At 36.7% G+C, this 16,169-nt stretch overlaps 1 protein-coding gene across 1 annotated transcript in view; it reads right to left on the bottom strand.

Moving 5' to 3' along the window:
* MORC1 (MORC family CW-type zinc finger 1) overlaps nucleotides 1-16,169 on the bottom strand; it is a 124,914-nt gene that overhangs the window by 42,768 nt on the left and 65,977 nt on the right. Inside the window, exons 13-14 of the mRNA XM_037056862.1 lie at nucleotides 6,410-6,538; nucleotides 2,757-2,862 (exon numbers count right to left, since the gene is read on the bottom strand). Coding sequence (XP_036912757.1) covers nucleotides 2,757-2,862; nucleotides 6,410-6,538 — 235 coding nt within the window. The remainder of the gene's footprint in view (nucleotides 1-2,756; nucleotides 2,863-6,409; nucleotides 6,539-16,169) is intronic.

Here is a 16,169-nt window from a genome sequence, read left to right as displayed (position 1 = left end):
AGAGTAAAGGATGTCTTCGGACAGTGCGTGTGGTCAGGCAGCGGAAAGAGTACATGTTTTGCCTCAGAATCGTGGCATTAAGTTTCAGCTCTAAGGAGGTACCCTGGATAAGTCATGGGACTTCTCTTAGCCTCACTGTTTTCTCTTCTGAGAAGCAGAGAAAGTCATGGGGTTATTGTAAAGATGAAATGAGATAACATATGTAATTGCTGTGTAAAAGAGAGCTGTTATTATGTTTGCTACCCAAGTTCTGGTTACACATATTGTATATTCAAATGCTGTTCACTGGCATTAACCCTGCTGACAAGTGGCAATTAACTACTGACAATAAACTATGTTTTCTGTAAATACAGATAATGCCACTTTCCACCCCATTACTCTGTCCTTCCGTTCACCAAACACTGCCTAATAAATAACGATGCTCCACTTCTCATCACTTCAACACACCAACTTCACGTGACTCCACCCCAATCCAATGGCACATATTCCTCAGGGTTTTGTCTAATAATAATCTATTTCGTTGTATATTCTCAAAGTGTGCACGGCCCAGCCTACCATACTGAATCAGAGGAATGAGCGAGGTCCTCAGATCAGTTTCTCTTCCCCCGAAAACCACCATATCTACTTGCTGTCAATGATCTCCCATAAAGGAGTGTCAGCTCTTATGTAACTGCCTTTATAATCAGGAATTTTTTCTTTACATCTCCCCTAAAACTCTTGCTGTCACTTTAAGTGTATTTTTGTCATAATCTTGTCAGTGGATATAAAATGCAGATGGTCAAAATTATGTCCGTATATTTAAAGACTCAAGAACTTAAGAAGAAATTATAGACATAAAAAGACTTTCTGCATTTTAGACTTTTAAGGTCCATCAGTTCCCTGTCAACATGGCTAAATTTATCTTGGCTGTCATCGCAAGTGAGACTGTTTTGATGTGTAAAAGAGACAGAATTAACGCAGCTTTGAAACAGTGCTCTTGGAAGGCATCGCCACTGTTCAAGGAGAAGAGGGCAAAAGTGTCAGTAATGATCACTTAGAGGAAAGGAAAGCTATAGAGGACAGACTCCCAGTTCTTTGATTAGATCTGTGGAGAGGGGCCAAAATTCTCATGGCCTGCTTTCAAGGGGCCCCCGGTGACCAGGGACATAGCGGACTGACCTTACAAGGTGTTTGGCTAGACCCAGAAAAGATGCAAAAGATACTATTATTACATCTCATTGTAGGTGATGGAAAACTGAGTTAAAAAGAAACTGCATACTTGCCCAAGGTTTCACAGCTAAGGGAGCTACCAGTCCAACCCGGCAGCCTGTCTCCAGGGGCTGAACCCCAAAACACTGTGCTACGCCTTATGCAAAGGTCGTAGCTCACAGTAAGTGATCAACATGATTAATTATTTTTTGAGGGTTGGAGCTTATATCAATTTTATTTACATTTTCAGGCACAGGTTTTTCCACACAGAAAAAAAAGCAACAAAAACAAAAACCTTCTATTAAACAATGCTTCGTTGAAAACAGTTACACTGACAATGAAAACCCTATGTATCAGACTGTTAATACTGAAACTAGGCCAACACTTTATTCCTATTTAAATTTAAGTTCCAAGAGAGGGCTGCAATCAGGTTAGGAATCGAAAGACCTTGGCTAGTGGCGTCGTGAACGGGTTTCTTAGCCACCACCTGGGCTTCGTTTTTCACTTCTCTAAAACGAAGAAGTGAGACTAGATCAGTGTTTTATAAGCTCCCTGAATCTCTAGGCCTTTTGTGGAAAGTAGGGAACAGAAATGTAAAGTGGATGGAGCCTTTGGCCCCAGATTCCAACCTTCAGTTTGAAGCAAGACACTTCTGCTTTTACCTGTTTTATATATTTTGGGTCTGAAGCAAATTTTATTTGGAGGTGGACGTAAGGTTCTGCTGTAAACCAAGAAAGGGGAACTGAAAAACTCCTGGATAAAGTGAAATCTAAGACCCCTGTCATCTGACATTTTTTCTTAGATTCTAAATGTGATTAACCTGGGGACTGCAGGTGGCTGGGGCTTTAGTAGCAGTTTCTGAATGTTTGCTTTTTAAAATTTTTTATTTGCCCTTTTTTTCAAGGCTGAATAAAAATAATCCAACAAGAGCTATTACCCTAATGCTATTAGCAGTATGGATTGACTTACTCGGGCCAAAGGACTAGGAGCAAACTCCACAAAGTCCAGAAAAACAATGCTTGACTTAGGAGTACTTCTGTTAAAGGAGTATCCTAACTCTTCTCCCTCCCCGAAAGAAAAAGAATGAGTCTAAAAGGGCTTATAATAACACAGTCATCAATATTTAATCGGTCTTTCTCCTGTTTTAGTCTGAACTTCTTCCTCCAAGAGTGCAAGGCAATGAAATCAATATATGACTTAAACAGAAAAGGCACGTGGTCTAACGGTTCAGGGCCCCTGGAGACACCCTCCAGATAAAACTGCTGTTTGATAAGGCCCTGTGCTGTGTGAGAACGAACCGAAGGGCAGAATTCTTAAACTCCGCCTGTGAAAGCACAGAGCTGTACACCCCAGCTTGTGCAAATCACTACATGCAGGTCTCTTTTATCTTGACAGAAAAGCACACAGATGAAATCTCTTTCCATAGGGGGAAGGGGGCTAGAAGGAAGTATGGGGGATGACAGCCACTAAGCTAATATGCATCTGCAGCTGACTTTTTCCAGTTCCACACATATGTATTTTAGGAATTAAAAAACAGATAAAGAATTTTAGAAAACTATCAAAGTTACCTGTTTTCCAAGCGGTTAGGATTATCAGCACAAATCCAGATGTCAACAAGTTCTTTTTCCTGATAGTCAGTAGAGAGCGGCAAGACTCTCCATTTCAGGCAAAGATCTGATAATCACAACAAAATCACACACAAGAAACACCACGGTCAGAAGTGAATCCATCATAGTACGGTGTCAGGTTGCATTTACCAAAAGTATGAGGTACCTTCTGAGCCAAAGACAAATGACTTCTTGATCATATTCCATTACACTTTGCAAACTAAGCTAGGATTCTGTGAACTAACCTAGGACACAGCTAACCAATTATTGTTGTTGTTATTGTTTAAGTTCTTTTCAATGGGTTTCTGCTGCTTTCAGTCAAAAAAATTTTAATAGATCCCTCCCTACTTCTTCATAAACCACGTGAAGACTTCCAGTGACTTGACTTTCCCATTTTCTTTGACTTCATTGTCCATTTCTGCCTTCCAGTCCCTCCTTGCTTTTAGGACCAAGGCACACCACTCTTTCCAAACTACACTTTTTTTTTACATTTTTTTATTGTTGCTTAAGTACCTTTGTCTCCATTTCCCCACCACCACTCCTCCCCACCCTAGCCATCCTCACCTCTCACCCCTGATCCCACGCCTCTTGGCTCTGTCCATGTGTCCTTTATAGATGTTCAAACCCTTCCCCCTTTCCTCCCCATTATCCTCTCCCACCTCCCCTCTGGTTACTGTCAGTTTGTTCTTAATTTCTGGTTATATTTTGCTTGCTTATTTGTTTTGGTGATTAGGTCCCATCAATAAATGAATGGATCAAAAAACTATGGTACATTTACGTGATGGAATACTATGCAGCAGAAAGAAAGAAGGAGCTCCTATCCTTTTCAGCAGCATGGATGGAACTGGAGAGCATTATGCTAAGTGAAATAAGCCAGGCAGCACAAAAACCATATGACCTCATCCCCAGGCTATTCTTAACGGTAATCCTAAATTCCTTCCAGACACATAATTAATAGCTCTTAGGTAAACTCTACTCTCTGTTCATCTAAAACAGAGGCAGTATGCACTGTGGTGAAGAACCTGAACAGTCCCACCACTTAGTATATCTATAATCATGGATAAATTATGTCTCCATTTTTCAGAGTCATCATCTGTAAGAAGAGATGAATATTTGTCCTTACCTAAAAAGGCCACTGAGGATTAAAATATATAATAATGATAAAAGCCAACAATGCTACACATTATCTGTGATGGTTAATTTTATGTCAATTTTTTTGACTGGGCCATGGGGTATCTAGATAGTTAGCCAGACATTATTCTGAGTGTGTCTGTGAGGATATTCTGAATGAGATTAACATTTGAATTGGTAGACTGAGTAAAGCAGATAGTCCTCCCTAATGTGGGTGGGCCTCATCCAATCAGTCGAAGGCCTAAATAGAACAAAGAAAGGCTGACCCTCTTGAGGGTAAAAAAGAACTTCTCTTTCCTGACCCTCTTCAGCTGGGACATTATTTTTTTTTTCTGTCTTCTGATTCAAATTTAAAAAATCAGTTCTTCCTTGGTATTGAGCCTGTCAAACACTCGGGCTAGAACTACATCATTGGGTCTCTTCATTCTCAGGCCTTTAGACTCTAACTGGAATTAAACCAATGTCCCTCCTGGGTCTCCAAGCTTGCTGACTGATGATCTTAGAACTTGTTAGCCTCCATAATCATGTAAGTCAATTTGCTATAATTAATATCTATCTATTATATACAATAGATATTATATATAATATCTGTATATAATATAGAACATAGTGTGTGCCCATCCACCCACCCATTCTATTAATTCTGTTTCTCTAGAGAACCTTAATACACTATCCTAAACACTCAGTAAACTTTACATGTGTTAATACATTTTATTTGCACAAAACTGCATGATGTAGCTATAAATACTAACCTCATATTATAAATAAAGAAACTGAGGCTTAGAGAAATTAAGGAATTTACCCAGTTTCATGTAGTTCTGTAATACTGAGAAATGGATTCTGTAATATTGGATTCTGCTCATAGCTTGCACACATCAGACCCATCAGGTCCTCTTTGGACCACTGATGCAGATCCTGGCCAGCAGCATCTGTGAATTCTGCGGCTGCTAGTGAACAAATTCACATGGACAACAGAAGTCTTGTGGAGAAAAAGGGACAGTATTGCCACTCTCTGAGTGAGAGAGAGCGAGAGTCCAGAGGGCCCTGCCTAGACAGGCTTTTACTTATTTTCTGAGTACATTAGATGGAGGGTAGTCCTTATTTACTATGCACAGGTTTGTTGCAGGTGATTACATTTTATAAATAACAAAGGAAAGAATGCTGCTAACTACTTCAAAGAGAAGAATGTTGCAGACCAAGGGAAAAAGTGGTTGAATTAGTTATACTCCATACTGGGGAGGTTTAGCACAGACTTTAGGAACTTACAGTAAGCACTTCTGCCTCAATTCAGCGTGAGAGAGTTTTAGCAAAAGCAAGTCTCATAGAGGCCTAAGCACAACGCAGGCCTGATTTCCCAGGGGAAAACCTCTCCACGGGCATGGTCCTGTGTGCCAAAATGCACCCCACTGGTTTTCCATGTGGAGCCTGAGCTACATTTCCATACCATGCAAAATGGTTCCCTACAGACCACCCCAGGCTCTAGTTTAGGGAGGTATTCACTTGGCCCAGGGTAAACAACTACATCATTTTAAATAACATGCATGCTTTATTTGTTTGTTTTGATCCCTTGCAGGAAAACAGATTCCTTGCTGATTGTAGAGAGTGTCTTTAATTCTCTAACCCTTTGTATAGTGGCTAGAAGGTGTATCAGAGGAACACAGTAAGTGCTCGATGCTTCCTTCAATGAAGTCATTCTCCTATTGAATAATGCTCAATGCCTCTCCATTTTTTATCAAAGTAAATACTACTTATTTTGTCATTCAGGCCCTCTAATATGTTTATTCAACCTGACATTTCTGTCCATTATTTACTCATCACTCATTCATTTCATAGTCAAGTACTAAGAACCAACAATATACAGGGTCCAGTAGAAGAAAGGCTTGCTTGAATGTGCTTGGTAGGGTATGTGAATGTCTCACATGATAGGACAGCAATTTGAGCATTTCACCTAAAATGTCATATGGTGTGCTTGAGTGTGATATTGTAATGTTACAGAATTACATGCTTATGATTTTGTAATCAAAAAGGGGTGTTAATTTGTGCCAGACCCTATATTTAACACAGTAATAGGTATTAAAAATAGAAAGGTGACTATTTCTATTATTCCACTGCCAAAATTTTACCTGAATGTACACCTGACATTAATACCTATCTCCTGCTACATCTCTGCCTATCAAAATTCTATTTTAATGATCATGGTAAAGGCTACCTCTGTCATGAAGCCTTGCCTCAACTTATTCTTCTTTCCCATTTAACCCTCAAAAAAAATTGTCCCTCTTTTATATCATTTAATTTAATTTCATCCCTATTATAATTATTCTTCATGGTTATTTTAACCTCGTTTCCAGACCTTAACCTCATTGAAAGTAAAAATCAGGGCTTACCCACCACCTTTGTCTCCCTCTAGCCCATTTATGAATGCAGTGACTTCTGTATTTAGAAACTCACTAAGTGATTGCTAATTAGAATGAATCAACACTCACCACACTGAATCATGAATGGGATGGCCATGACTTGTCTTCTCTGATACTGAATAGAATCTAAAGATCTCTCTGTGTCTTTGTTATTCTGGTATCCAAATTCATTCCAAAACAATGTTAGATTTCTATTACCTAAAAAACAAATCAGGCAAAGAGTAATAAAAGAAAATCAACAAGATTAAGATGGTAAGCAAAGGAAACACATGCATGTACAGTATGACATCAGCTATGTAAAAACTAATACACAGAAATAAGAGATCAAATTATTAATGTTGGTTTTCTCTGAGTATGAATGAAATAAATTTTCTGCTTGTATTTTCTTACATTTTCCAACCTGTATATCTGTATATAGTAAATATGAAATATCTATATATAATAAAGCTAAACACAATGGTAGTTTATACCAAATATATATCTTTGCAATAAAATACACTGATATTTAAAACTTTTTTCCTAAGTACTCCCAGAAGGAGTGGTACTGAGTAACCTTAAAGGCTGCCCCTAACACTATTGACAAAACATTTACGATGTTCTCCCACAGCTAGAGCTTCTTTACCTTTACTTGGTCTCTGGTTCCCTCTCCACCAGTCTTTACTGTTCGTGCCCTACCCTCTTGCCAGATTCTCTACTCCCTCTCTGCTTAGAAGCAGCACTTGCCGCGAAGGACCATTCAGCAGTTGTACCTCTAGGAGTCTTCCCTACAAACACACTCAACAATGGCCATATATATTACAGCAACATTTGAATAGAAAATATAAAAAATACAAAAGGGAGTCAACACAAAAGCCTAGAATATGGGATGAATAAATTTCGTTTCCAAACAATGAAACCTTTAAAACAGAGAATTAGAGCTAAATATATTGTTGTATTATCAAAGACAGTTTTAATTTTTTAAAAAGATGCCAAACAGCATGCCTAATATAATCAATTTTGTGATTTATAAAAAGCATACACATATAAAATTTTGCCAGATACTTTTTTTCCCTGAAATAAAATTTTTAGTAGTGAATACCACTGGAGAAACAGATGTTGAGAGACAGACAGGGGGAGATACTTTTGTTTTCATTTTTTACTTTCTGAATGCTTTGAATATTATTATATGCGCATGTACTACTTTGCAACACATTTTTTAAAAGCACTATGTTTACCAAAAGAACCTATACACACCAATGTTCATAGCGGCACAATTTACAATAGCCAAGAGTTGGAAGCAACCTAGATGCCCATCAGTAAATGAATGGATCAAAAAGCTATGGTACATTTATACAATGGAATTCTATGCAGCAGAAAGAAAGAAAGAAGGAGCTACTACCCTTTGCAACACCATGGATGGAACTGGAAAGCATTATGCTGAGTGAAATAAGCCAGGCAGTGAAAGACAAATACCATATGATCTCACATTTAACAGGAACTTAAACAACAAAACAAACAAGCAAGCAAAATATGACCAAAGACACTGAAATTCAGAACAGGTTGACAGGGACCAGAGGGGAGAGGGGAGAGAACTTCAAGGGAAAAAGGGAAGGATTCACAGAAACTAGTATAAAGGACACATGGAGAACAACTAAGGGGGGGTGGAAATGGGAGGGAGGTGGGGAGCACGGGGTCAGGGTGGGCTGGGAAGGGAGTGGGGGATAGAAAACTGTACTTGAACAATAATTAAATTAAAAAAAAATTTTAAAGCACTATGTTCATCATTCTGCCCAATATGGTAACCACTAGCCACATGTGGCCACTGAGCACTTGATATATTGTGGTTCTAGAACATTTCATCAACGAAGTTCAAAAAGTGAAGTTCTAAAACATAAATCTTGGAAATAAAATACCAGCAATAGGATCAGCAACACATCAACCTTACCATATGACTGTGTAATTCATGCAAAATACAAATAAACATCCCTACACCTTACTAACTGCATTAAAATTTAGATTCAGAATGCTCCCTGCCTGGAAGAACAGAAGGGAAGGGATTCAGCCTTCAAAAGAGAGTTTACAATTGAGCTGGGCTAAAAGCTGCCCTCACGCATTCCCAGATTTCCCACTGTCTCTTCTCAAAATCCCTAACAGTTCTAGTCTTAAATTTCTGCTTGTTGGGTTTTTCTAAACTCAGACCTCCCTAGTTTTGTTCTTTGCTCAGCGTTCAGTCTGGGCCCAGACCAAACTCCGTGTCTCTGCTGCACACCGAGTCCTGACACACCCTTTGGAGTCTGGACAGGGTCCATGGAGACTTCTTCTTCGATTTCCACATGAACTACTCATTTCTTACTAAGTCAAGTTACAAAGTGCCATCGAGTTAAAGTGCTTTTAAAAGTTAAAAGTGGCTTCAAGTGCTATCTATGTCACACATTAGCTGTATAATTGGGGGAAACCACTGAATCTTCTTATTCATAAAGTGAATGCTTCCAACAACCTGCCCAACAGCTTTACCACAAAGAATAAATGTGATAGTACATTAAAAACTGTAGAATCTTGCAAAAATTTAAGTTGCTGCTGAATCATGCGTGTCCTTTCTCTAAATGTTACTTCTCCCAAAAGACTGTGCCTTTCAAAGGAGAACTGTGCTTTATAAGTTTGAATGCCCTCAGTGGCCTGCGACTAAGAAGCCCCCGAAATTACTGTTGCTACTCTTGAGAAAATACCTCATTAATGAGTTGTTCGGGGTAAAGTGAAGGTGAAATACTGTGTCTCCCTGAAAACATTGACTAAGCACGTTAACACAGCACACCTAACTTCTAAAACGAATGTCAATCGTGAACTCCGATAAAAACATTTGAAGAGTGGGAACTACGAGGATGTTAGAAACACAAACACACACTCCTCAGGGTGGAGTGAGGCATGCTCTGTGATCACACCATGCTACAGCACTCACACAGTGCATTTTAGTGTACTTTGTGCCTATTTCCCCCTCTGGATAGTGAAATCCTTGAAGATGGTGCTGACATTTAGGGTCCTGTTTTCAGAAGCTGACACCCAGAATGTAATGTTTACTTACAGGACTAAATGTCACTAAAGGATTACTGGCTATCAAAGGCAGATACTAAAACATTCACTACCTCAAACACCTCATGACCAAGCCAAATGGAAGATTCTACTACCTGAGGCAAGTACTGGGGCAAAGAAATAAAGTTTTACACTCAAGATCAAAAATGGGTTTTCCTAACTGCCAATGAAACCTTGACCTTTCCTCTTCAGATTAAAGCTAGTCCAACACCCACAATTTGTAATTGTGTTTATGGTGTTACTAAAACAGATTTCCACGGAATGGACCCTGAAGACTAGGCAGATGATTCAGTGAGCAGATAAGCAAGTTGGCCAGAGGGAAGGCAGTAGGAGAAAACATATCATGTCAGTTTCTACTTTCTTTTATGTGTTACTCAGTTTATAGAAAAAAAGTCCTCCTTAAGAAAAAAATAATTTCTCCCATGCAAGGGAATTCCCTGCTCCATCAGTCTCTCAGCATATTTTTGTAGCAGAAACTTGCAAGTTAGGAGAGAGTGGGATGATAGAATCAAAGGGCTAAAAGAAAAAAAAAAGAATGCCAACCAAACATACTTAATCCGGCAAAGATGTTCTTCAGAAATGAAGAAGTAAAGAGTTTTCCAAACAAACAAGAGCTCGGGTAGCTCATTACCACTGTATCTGCCTTACAGAGATGCCAAAGTGACTTCTCCAAATGGAACTCAAAGGACAATAATCAGTAACCTGAAAACTTAAAAACATAAAAGTCACTGGTAAAAGTAAGTATATAGTCAAGTTCAAAATACTTTAATACTGTAAAGATATGTAAATTGTTTAACTAAAAGACAAAAGTATTAAAATAAGTATTGCTACAATAATTCCTTAATGGATACATAGTATGAAAACACATAAACTGTGAAGTAAAAAGCATCAAATGTGGGGGAAGTAGAGTAAAAGGTAGTTTTTGTATGTAAAGTTAAGCTGCTATAACTTTAAAATAGGCTATTATAACTACAAGGTGTTTTATGTAAACTTCATGGTAACCACAAAGCAAACTTATCATAGATGCACAAAAGAGAAAGATTAACATTCTGTAGTGTGAAAGCGTAACACTGCAGAAAATTACAGTAATGCAAAGACAGCGAAAGAGAAACAAACAAAGGAACTGAAAAACAGCTAGGAAACAGTAAGATGGCAATGGTAAGTCCTTATCTATCAAAATTACTTTAATGTAAATGAATTAAATTCTCCAATAAAAAGACATAAAGCAGCTGATGGATGAAAACAAGACCCACCTCTATGCTGTCCACAAGAGATTCACTTCAGTTTTAAGTGCACACCTAAGCTCCAAGTAAAGGGACAGGAAAAGACGTTCCATGTGAATGGAAACCAAGAACTATACTTACAATAGACAAAATACACTTTAAGTCAAAAACTGTAACAGGAAACAAAGAAGATTATTATCTAATGAAAAACAGATCAATTCACCAAGAGGATATAATTGTAAATATATATGCATCCAATATCACAGCACCTAAAAATATTAAGCAAATATTAACAGATCTAAAAGCAGAAATACATAGCAATGCAATAATAGTAGGGGGCTTCATTGTCTCACTTTCAAAATGGATACATCATAAAGAAAATCAAAAGGACATAACAGACTTGAACCATCTTTGGGTCAAATGAACCTAACATACACACACGATATTTCATCCAATGGTAGCAGAATACACATTCTTCTCAAATGCACATGGAACATTTCCCAGGATAGACCATAGGACTGGTCACAAAACAAGTCTTAACAAATTTACAAAGACTCAAATCACGTCAAGTATGTTTTCTGAAAATATGGAATATGGTATAGTTACTTATAACTATAAAATCACAGGAGAACAGCTGGAAAAGTCACAAATATGTGGACATTAAACAACGTACTCTTGAACAGCCAATGGATCACAGAAGAAATCAAAAGAGAATTTTTTAAATATGTTGAGATAAATGAAAATGGAGAAAGCATGCCAAAATTTATCAGATGCAAGAAAAGCAGTACTAAGAGGGAAGTTCAGAGTGATAAACGCCTACATAAAAAACAAAAAGATCTCAAATAAGCAACCTAACTTTACACTGCAAGGAACTAAAATAAGAACAACAAAGTAAGCCCAAAGTTAGCAGAAGGAAGAGATTAACAAAAATAAAGCAGAAATAAATGAAACTGAGACAACAGAAAACAACAATGAAACTAAGAGCTGCTTTGTGAAAAGATAAACAAAACTGACAAACCCTTAACTATATTAAATAGAAAAAAGATTGAAGACTAAATAGAGAAAATCAGAAGTAAAACAGGAAATATTACAACCAATACCATAGAAGTACAAATAATCACAAGTGACTATGAACAATTAAATGTCCCCAAATTGTATAACCTCCAAGAAATGGGTAAATTTATAGAAACATACAAACTTCCACAACTGAATTATGAAGAAGTAGAAAGTCTGAAAAACTGTAACTAGTAAGAAAACTGAGTAATTTAAAATCTTCAAAAAAGAGAAGCTCAAGACCAGATGGTGTCACTGTTAAGTTCTATCAAACATTTAAAGCATAGTTAATGATAACCTTCTCAACCTCCTAGAAAAAATTGAAGAGGAGGGCACACTTCTAAATTCATTTTACAAGGCCAGCATTACCCTAGTACCAAAACCAGATAAGGATAATACGTAAAAAGAAAATACAGGCCAGTAGCACCGATGAACACAGGTGTAAAAATCCTAAAAGAGATATAAGCAAATTAAACTCAACAGCATAATTAAAGGATCATACACCATGATCAAATAGGATTTATCCCTAGATGCAAGGATGGTTCAACATACACAAATAAATGTGATATACCATATTAATGAAGTGAGGGATAAAATCATATTGTCATCTAAAAAAGCACAGAAAGAATATTTGACAAAACCGAACATCCTTTAATGATAAAAGCTCTCAAAAATTATATACATATAGAAGAAATGTATCTCAAACATAATAAAGGTCATATATAAGAAGCCCACAGCTAACATACTCAATGGCAAAAAGCTTTTCTTCGAGATCAGGAACAGAGGAGGGGGTCCATTCTTGACACTTATAATTAACATAGTGCTGAAAGGCCTAGTATGAGCAATTAGATATGAAAAAAATAAAGAGCTTCAGAAAAAAGTAAAATTTTCTCTTTGCAGATGATATATTATACAGGGAAAATCTAAAGATTCCACCAAAAAACTGTTAGAATTAATCAATGCATTCAGTAAAATTGAAGGTACAAAACCAACATAAAAAATCACCTGCAATTTTATACACTAACAACAATCTGACAGAGAAATTAAGAAGCCATCTCATGAGATAGCACAAAATATAAAGGACTAAATTTATCCATGTAGGTGAAGGACCTCTACACTGAAAAATATGACACCAATGAAAGAAATTAAAGACACAAATAAATGGAAAGCTGTCCTGTGTTACTAGACTGAAGGAATTAATATTTTTAGATGTCCATGCTACTTAAAGTAATCTACAGAGTCAATGTAATACCTGTGAAAAATTCATATGGCATTTTTCCATATGAGAAGTACCAAAGAACAATCCTAAAATTCGTATGTACCCACAAATGACCTTGAATAGCCAAAGCTATCCTGAAGAACTGTACAGCTGGATGCATCATACTCCCTGATTTCAAAGTATATTATAAAACTATAGTAATCAAAACAGTATGAGATTTGCAAAAAAATAAAAGATACATATAGATCAGTGGGACAGAATAAAAAGCCTAGAAACAAACCAACACATAAGAAAAAAACCAGCATTATCTTTTGGAGAACAAACCCCTTGTAATACAGGCTTCCCCCACTAGGAGAGTGTTTTAATAACACATCTGTATCAGTGTACCAGTTAATGCTGTTGTGAGAGGCTGAATTCAGATTTAGTGAATTTTTTTATGATTCTTTCAGTGCATTTGTCCATTTCGTGATGGATGATTTACAAGTGCACCTAGTCTCACTGCACTGAGTGTCCAGCAGTTTTTGACTACAAATGGCATAACCCTCATTCCCCATTCTCACTATTTACCTGATGTTGCCTTAAGTGACATTTTTTTGTTGTGCTGATTGAAAAAAGCCTTAGAGAAAAATATTTCGCCAATGTGGAAGAGGTGAAGCAAAACAATGGCAGAAGCACTAAAAGGCATCAACATCGACAAGTTCAAAAACTGTTTTGAGCAGTAGAAAAAACATCTTGATAGGTGTATTGCATCAGATGGAGAGTACTTTGAAGGTGACTTAAGTTTAAGCATATAAGAATAAATACACCATTTTTTAAAAGTAAATTCTGGGAGTATTTGGGTCCCCTCTCACATGGTCGACTAATCTTTGACAAAGATGCCAAGAACACACAATGGGAAAAGATAGTCTCTTCAATAAATGGTGTTGGGAAAATTGGGTATTCACATGCAAAAGAATGAAACTGGATACTCCAACAAAATTAAACACCATACCTTATGCCACTTATAAAAATTAACTTGAAATTGGTAAATGACAAAAGTATGAAACCTGAAACCATAAAACTCCTAGAAGAAAGCTTAGGAAAAACACTCCTTGACATTGGCCTGGAGATGATTTTTGGGTATGATACCAAAACACACAATTAATAAAAAGAAAAACAAAACAAAAAGTGGGACTATATCAAATATCTCTCCAGAGCAAAAGAAACAACAAAATGAAAGGATGACATACAGAAAAGGGAAAAAATATTTGAAAACCAAATATCTGATAAGGGTTAATAGCTAAAATACACACAGGATTTATACAACTCTAATAGCAAAAAGAATACTCTAATTAGTAAGTGGGCAAAGAACCTGAATAAACAGTTTTCCAAAAATACACACAAATGCCCATCAGGTATGTGAAAGGGTGTTAAACATCATTTATCAACTGGGAAATGCAATTCAAAACCACAATGAGATTCCACCCCATTATCAAAAAGAGGAGAGATCAGTATTGGCCAGGATGAAGAGTAAAGGTAAACCATGCATACTGTGGGTAGGAAAGTAAATTGGTACAACCACATGAAATACAGTATGAAGGTCCCTCAAAAAATTAAAAGCAGAACCACTACACGCTCCAGAGAAAGAGAGCAGGATGGTAGTTGTCAATAGCTGTGGGAAAGCGGAAATGGGGAGATGTTGGCAGGACACAAACTCTCAGTTGTAAGATGAATAAGTTCTGATGATCTAATGTACAGGACAACGACTAGTTAATAAAACTGTATTGTGTACTTGAAATTTGCTACAAGAGTAAATCTTAAGCATTCTCACCTACACACACAAAAAGGTGAATATGTTGATTAACTTGATTGTGCCAGACACTTCACAGTGTATTTCAAATCATCACACTGAACACTGTCAGTATATACCATTATTTTTTTATCAATTATACTCCAATAAAGCAAGAAAAAAGTTCTTGCCTATCCTAGTCTGGCAAGAAACAGTAAAGTAATAATAATAATTTATCATATCAGGTTGGTCTTGACTACTACAATCCATTATATACCTAAAATTATGGATGTTTTAAATATATGGTTTTAATAACTTATGTTTCTGTTAATATGCTTTTATGAAGGTTTTAAAATTGCCCTTTCAGCCAGAAGTCAATTAAGAGCAAAAGGTAAAAGTTTAAAATTTGAAAAAGCACTTGATTTTTTAAAATATATATGAAATATTTATACCAACTATGAAGAGAACCATATAAATAACCCAAATATCTATAATTTCAAAATTATATTATTTCAATGTCCTCAAGGAATTCTGATTTAAAAAGTCATACACAGTTAGAGCTAAGTACACACAAACATTTAAAATCATTAAAGAACAGCCCTGGCTAGTGTGGCCCTGTGAACTGAGCGCCAGCCAACAAACCAATGGGTAGCCGGTTTGATTTCCAGGGCACATGTCTGGGGTACAGGTCAGGTGCCCAGTAGGGGACATGCAAAAGGCAAACCCACACTTACGTTTCTCTCCCTTTCTTTCTCATTCCCTTCCTCTCCCTCTAAAAATAAATACATAAAAAATTTTTAAAGAATAAAACATATCTCAATTTTTAAAGAATAAAAAAAATTATTAAAGGTGAGAGGCAATAATGGGGGAAAAGAGGGAATGGTTTTCAGGAACATATACAAAGGACACATGGACAAAACCAAGGTGGGGTAGGATCAAGAGTGGGAAGTCAGGATGGTTGGTGGGGGGAGGGGCAGTGGCGGGGGCAAATGGAGACAACTGTACTTGAACAACAATAAAAAATGTGAAAAATTTTTTTGGAGAATATATATCTGAGACTTTCATTTGAATAATCAACAAGCTTGTGAAATTAACAGAAAAACCAAGAATTAATGCACACAGAATTAAAGTCTTAATTTCTAGAAGCATCTGAGGAAAATTGTGACTATTTAATTTACTCTTAGCTATGTATGGAGTATTTAATTGAGAAGATTTCTAATGTTTAAATTCATCTGGTTAATTTTTAGGAGCCTCTCAAAACCAGAAAAAAATCATGTAAAATACTGCAATTACTGACTAAAAATTTGTCAAAACTGGTAACTAAAAAAGCAGTTGACAGACATTTTGCCTCTGAAAAATAGGAGAAATGTAACACCATCCTAGATGGCAATTTCATCTGTTCACGGAATGTATAATGACATCCAGGAAGTCAACTACCCAAAGGGAAAAGTAATAAAATTTGCTAACAAACTACTAAAGCAAAGCTCTGATGGTTTCAGT

The sequence above is a fragment of the Sturnira hondurensis genome, unplaced genomic scaffold, assembly GCF_014824575.4.
Source record: "Sturnira hondurensis isolate 20B ecotype Veracruz unplaced genomic scaffold, ASM1482457v3 Scaffold0000880, whole genome shotgun sequence".
Taxonomy (NCBI): domain Eukaryota; kingdom Metazoa; phylum Chordata; class Mammalia; order Chiroptera; family Phyllostomidae; genus Sturnira; species Sturnira hondurensis.
Note: the sequence above shows the minus strand (reverse complement) of the source record. Positions and strands in the feature narration are given on the sequence as shown.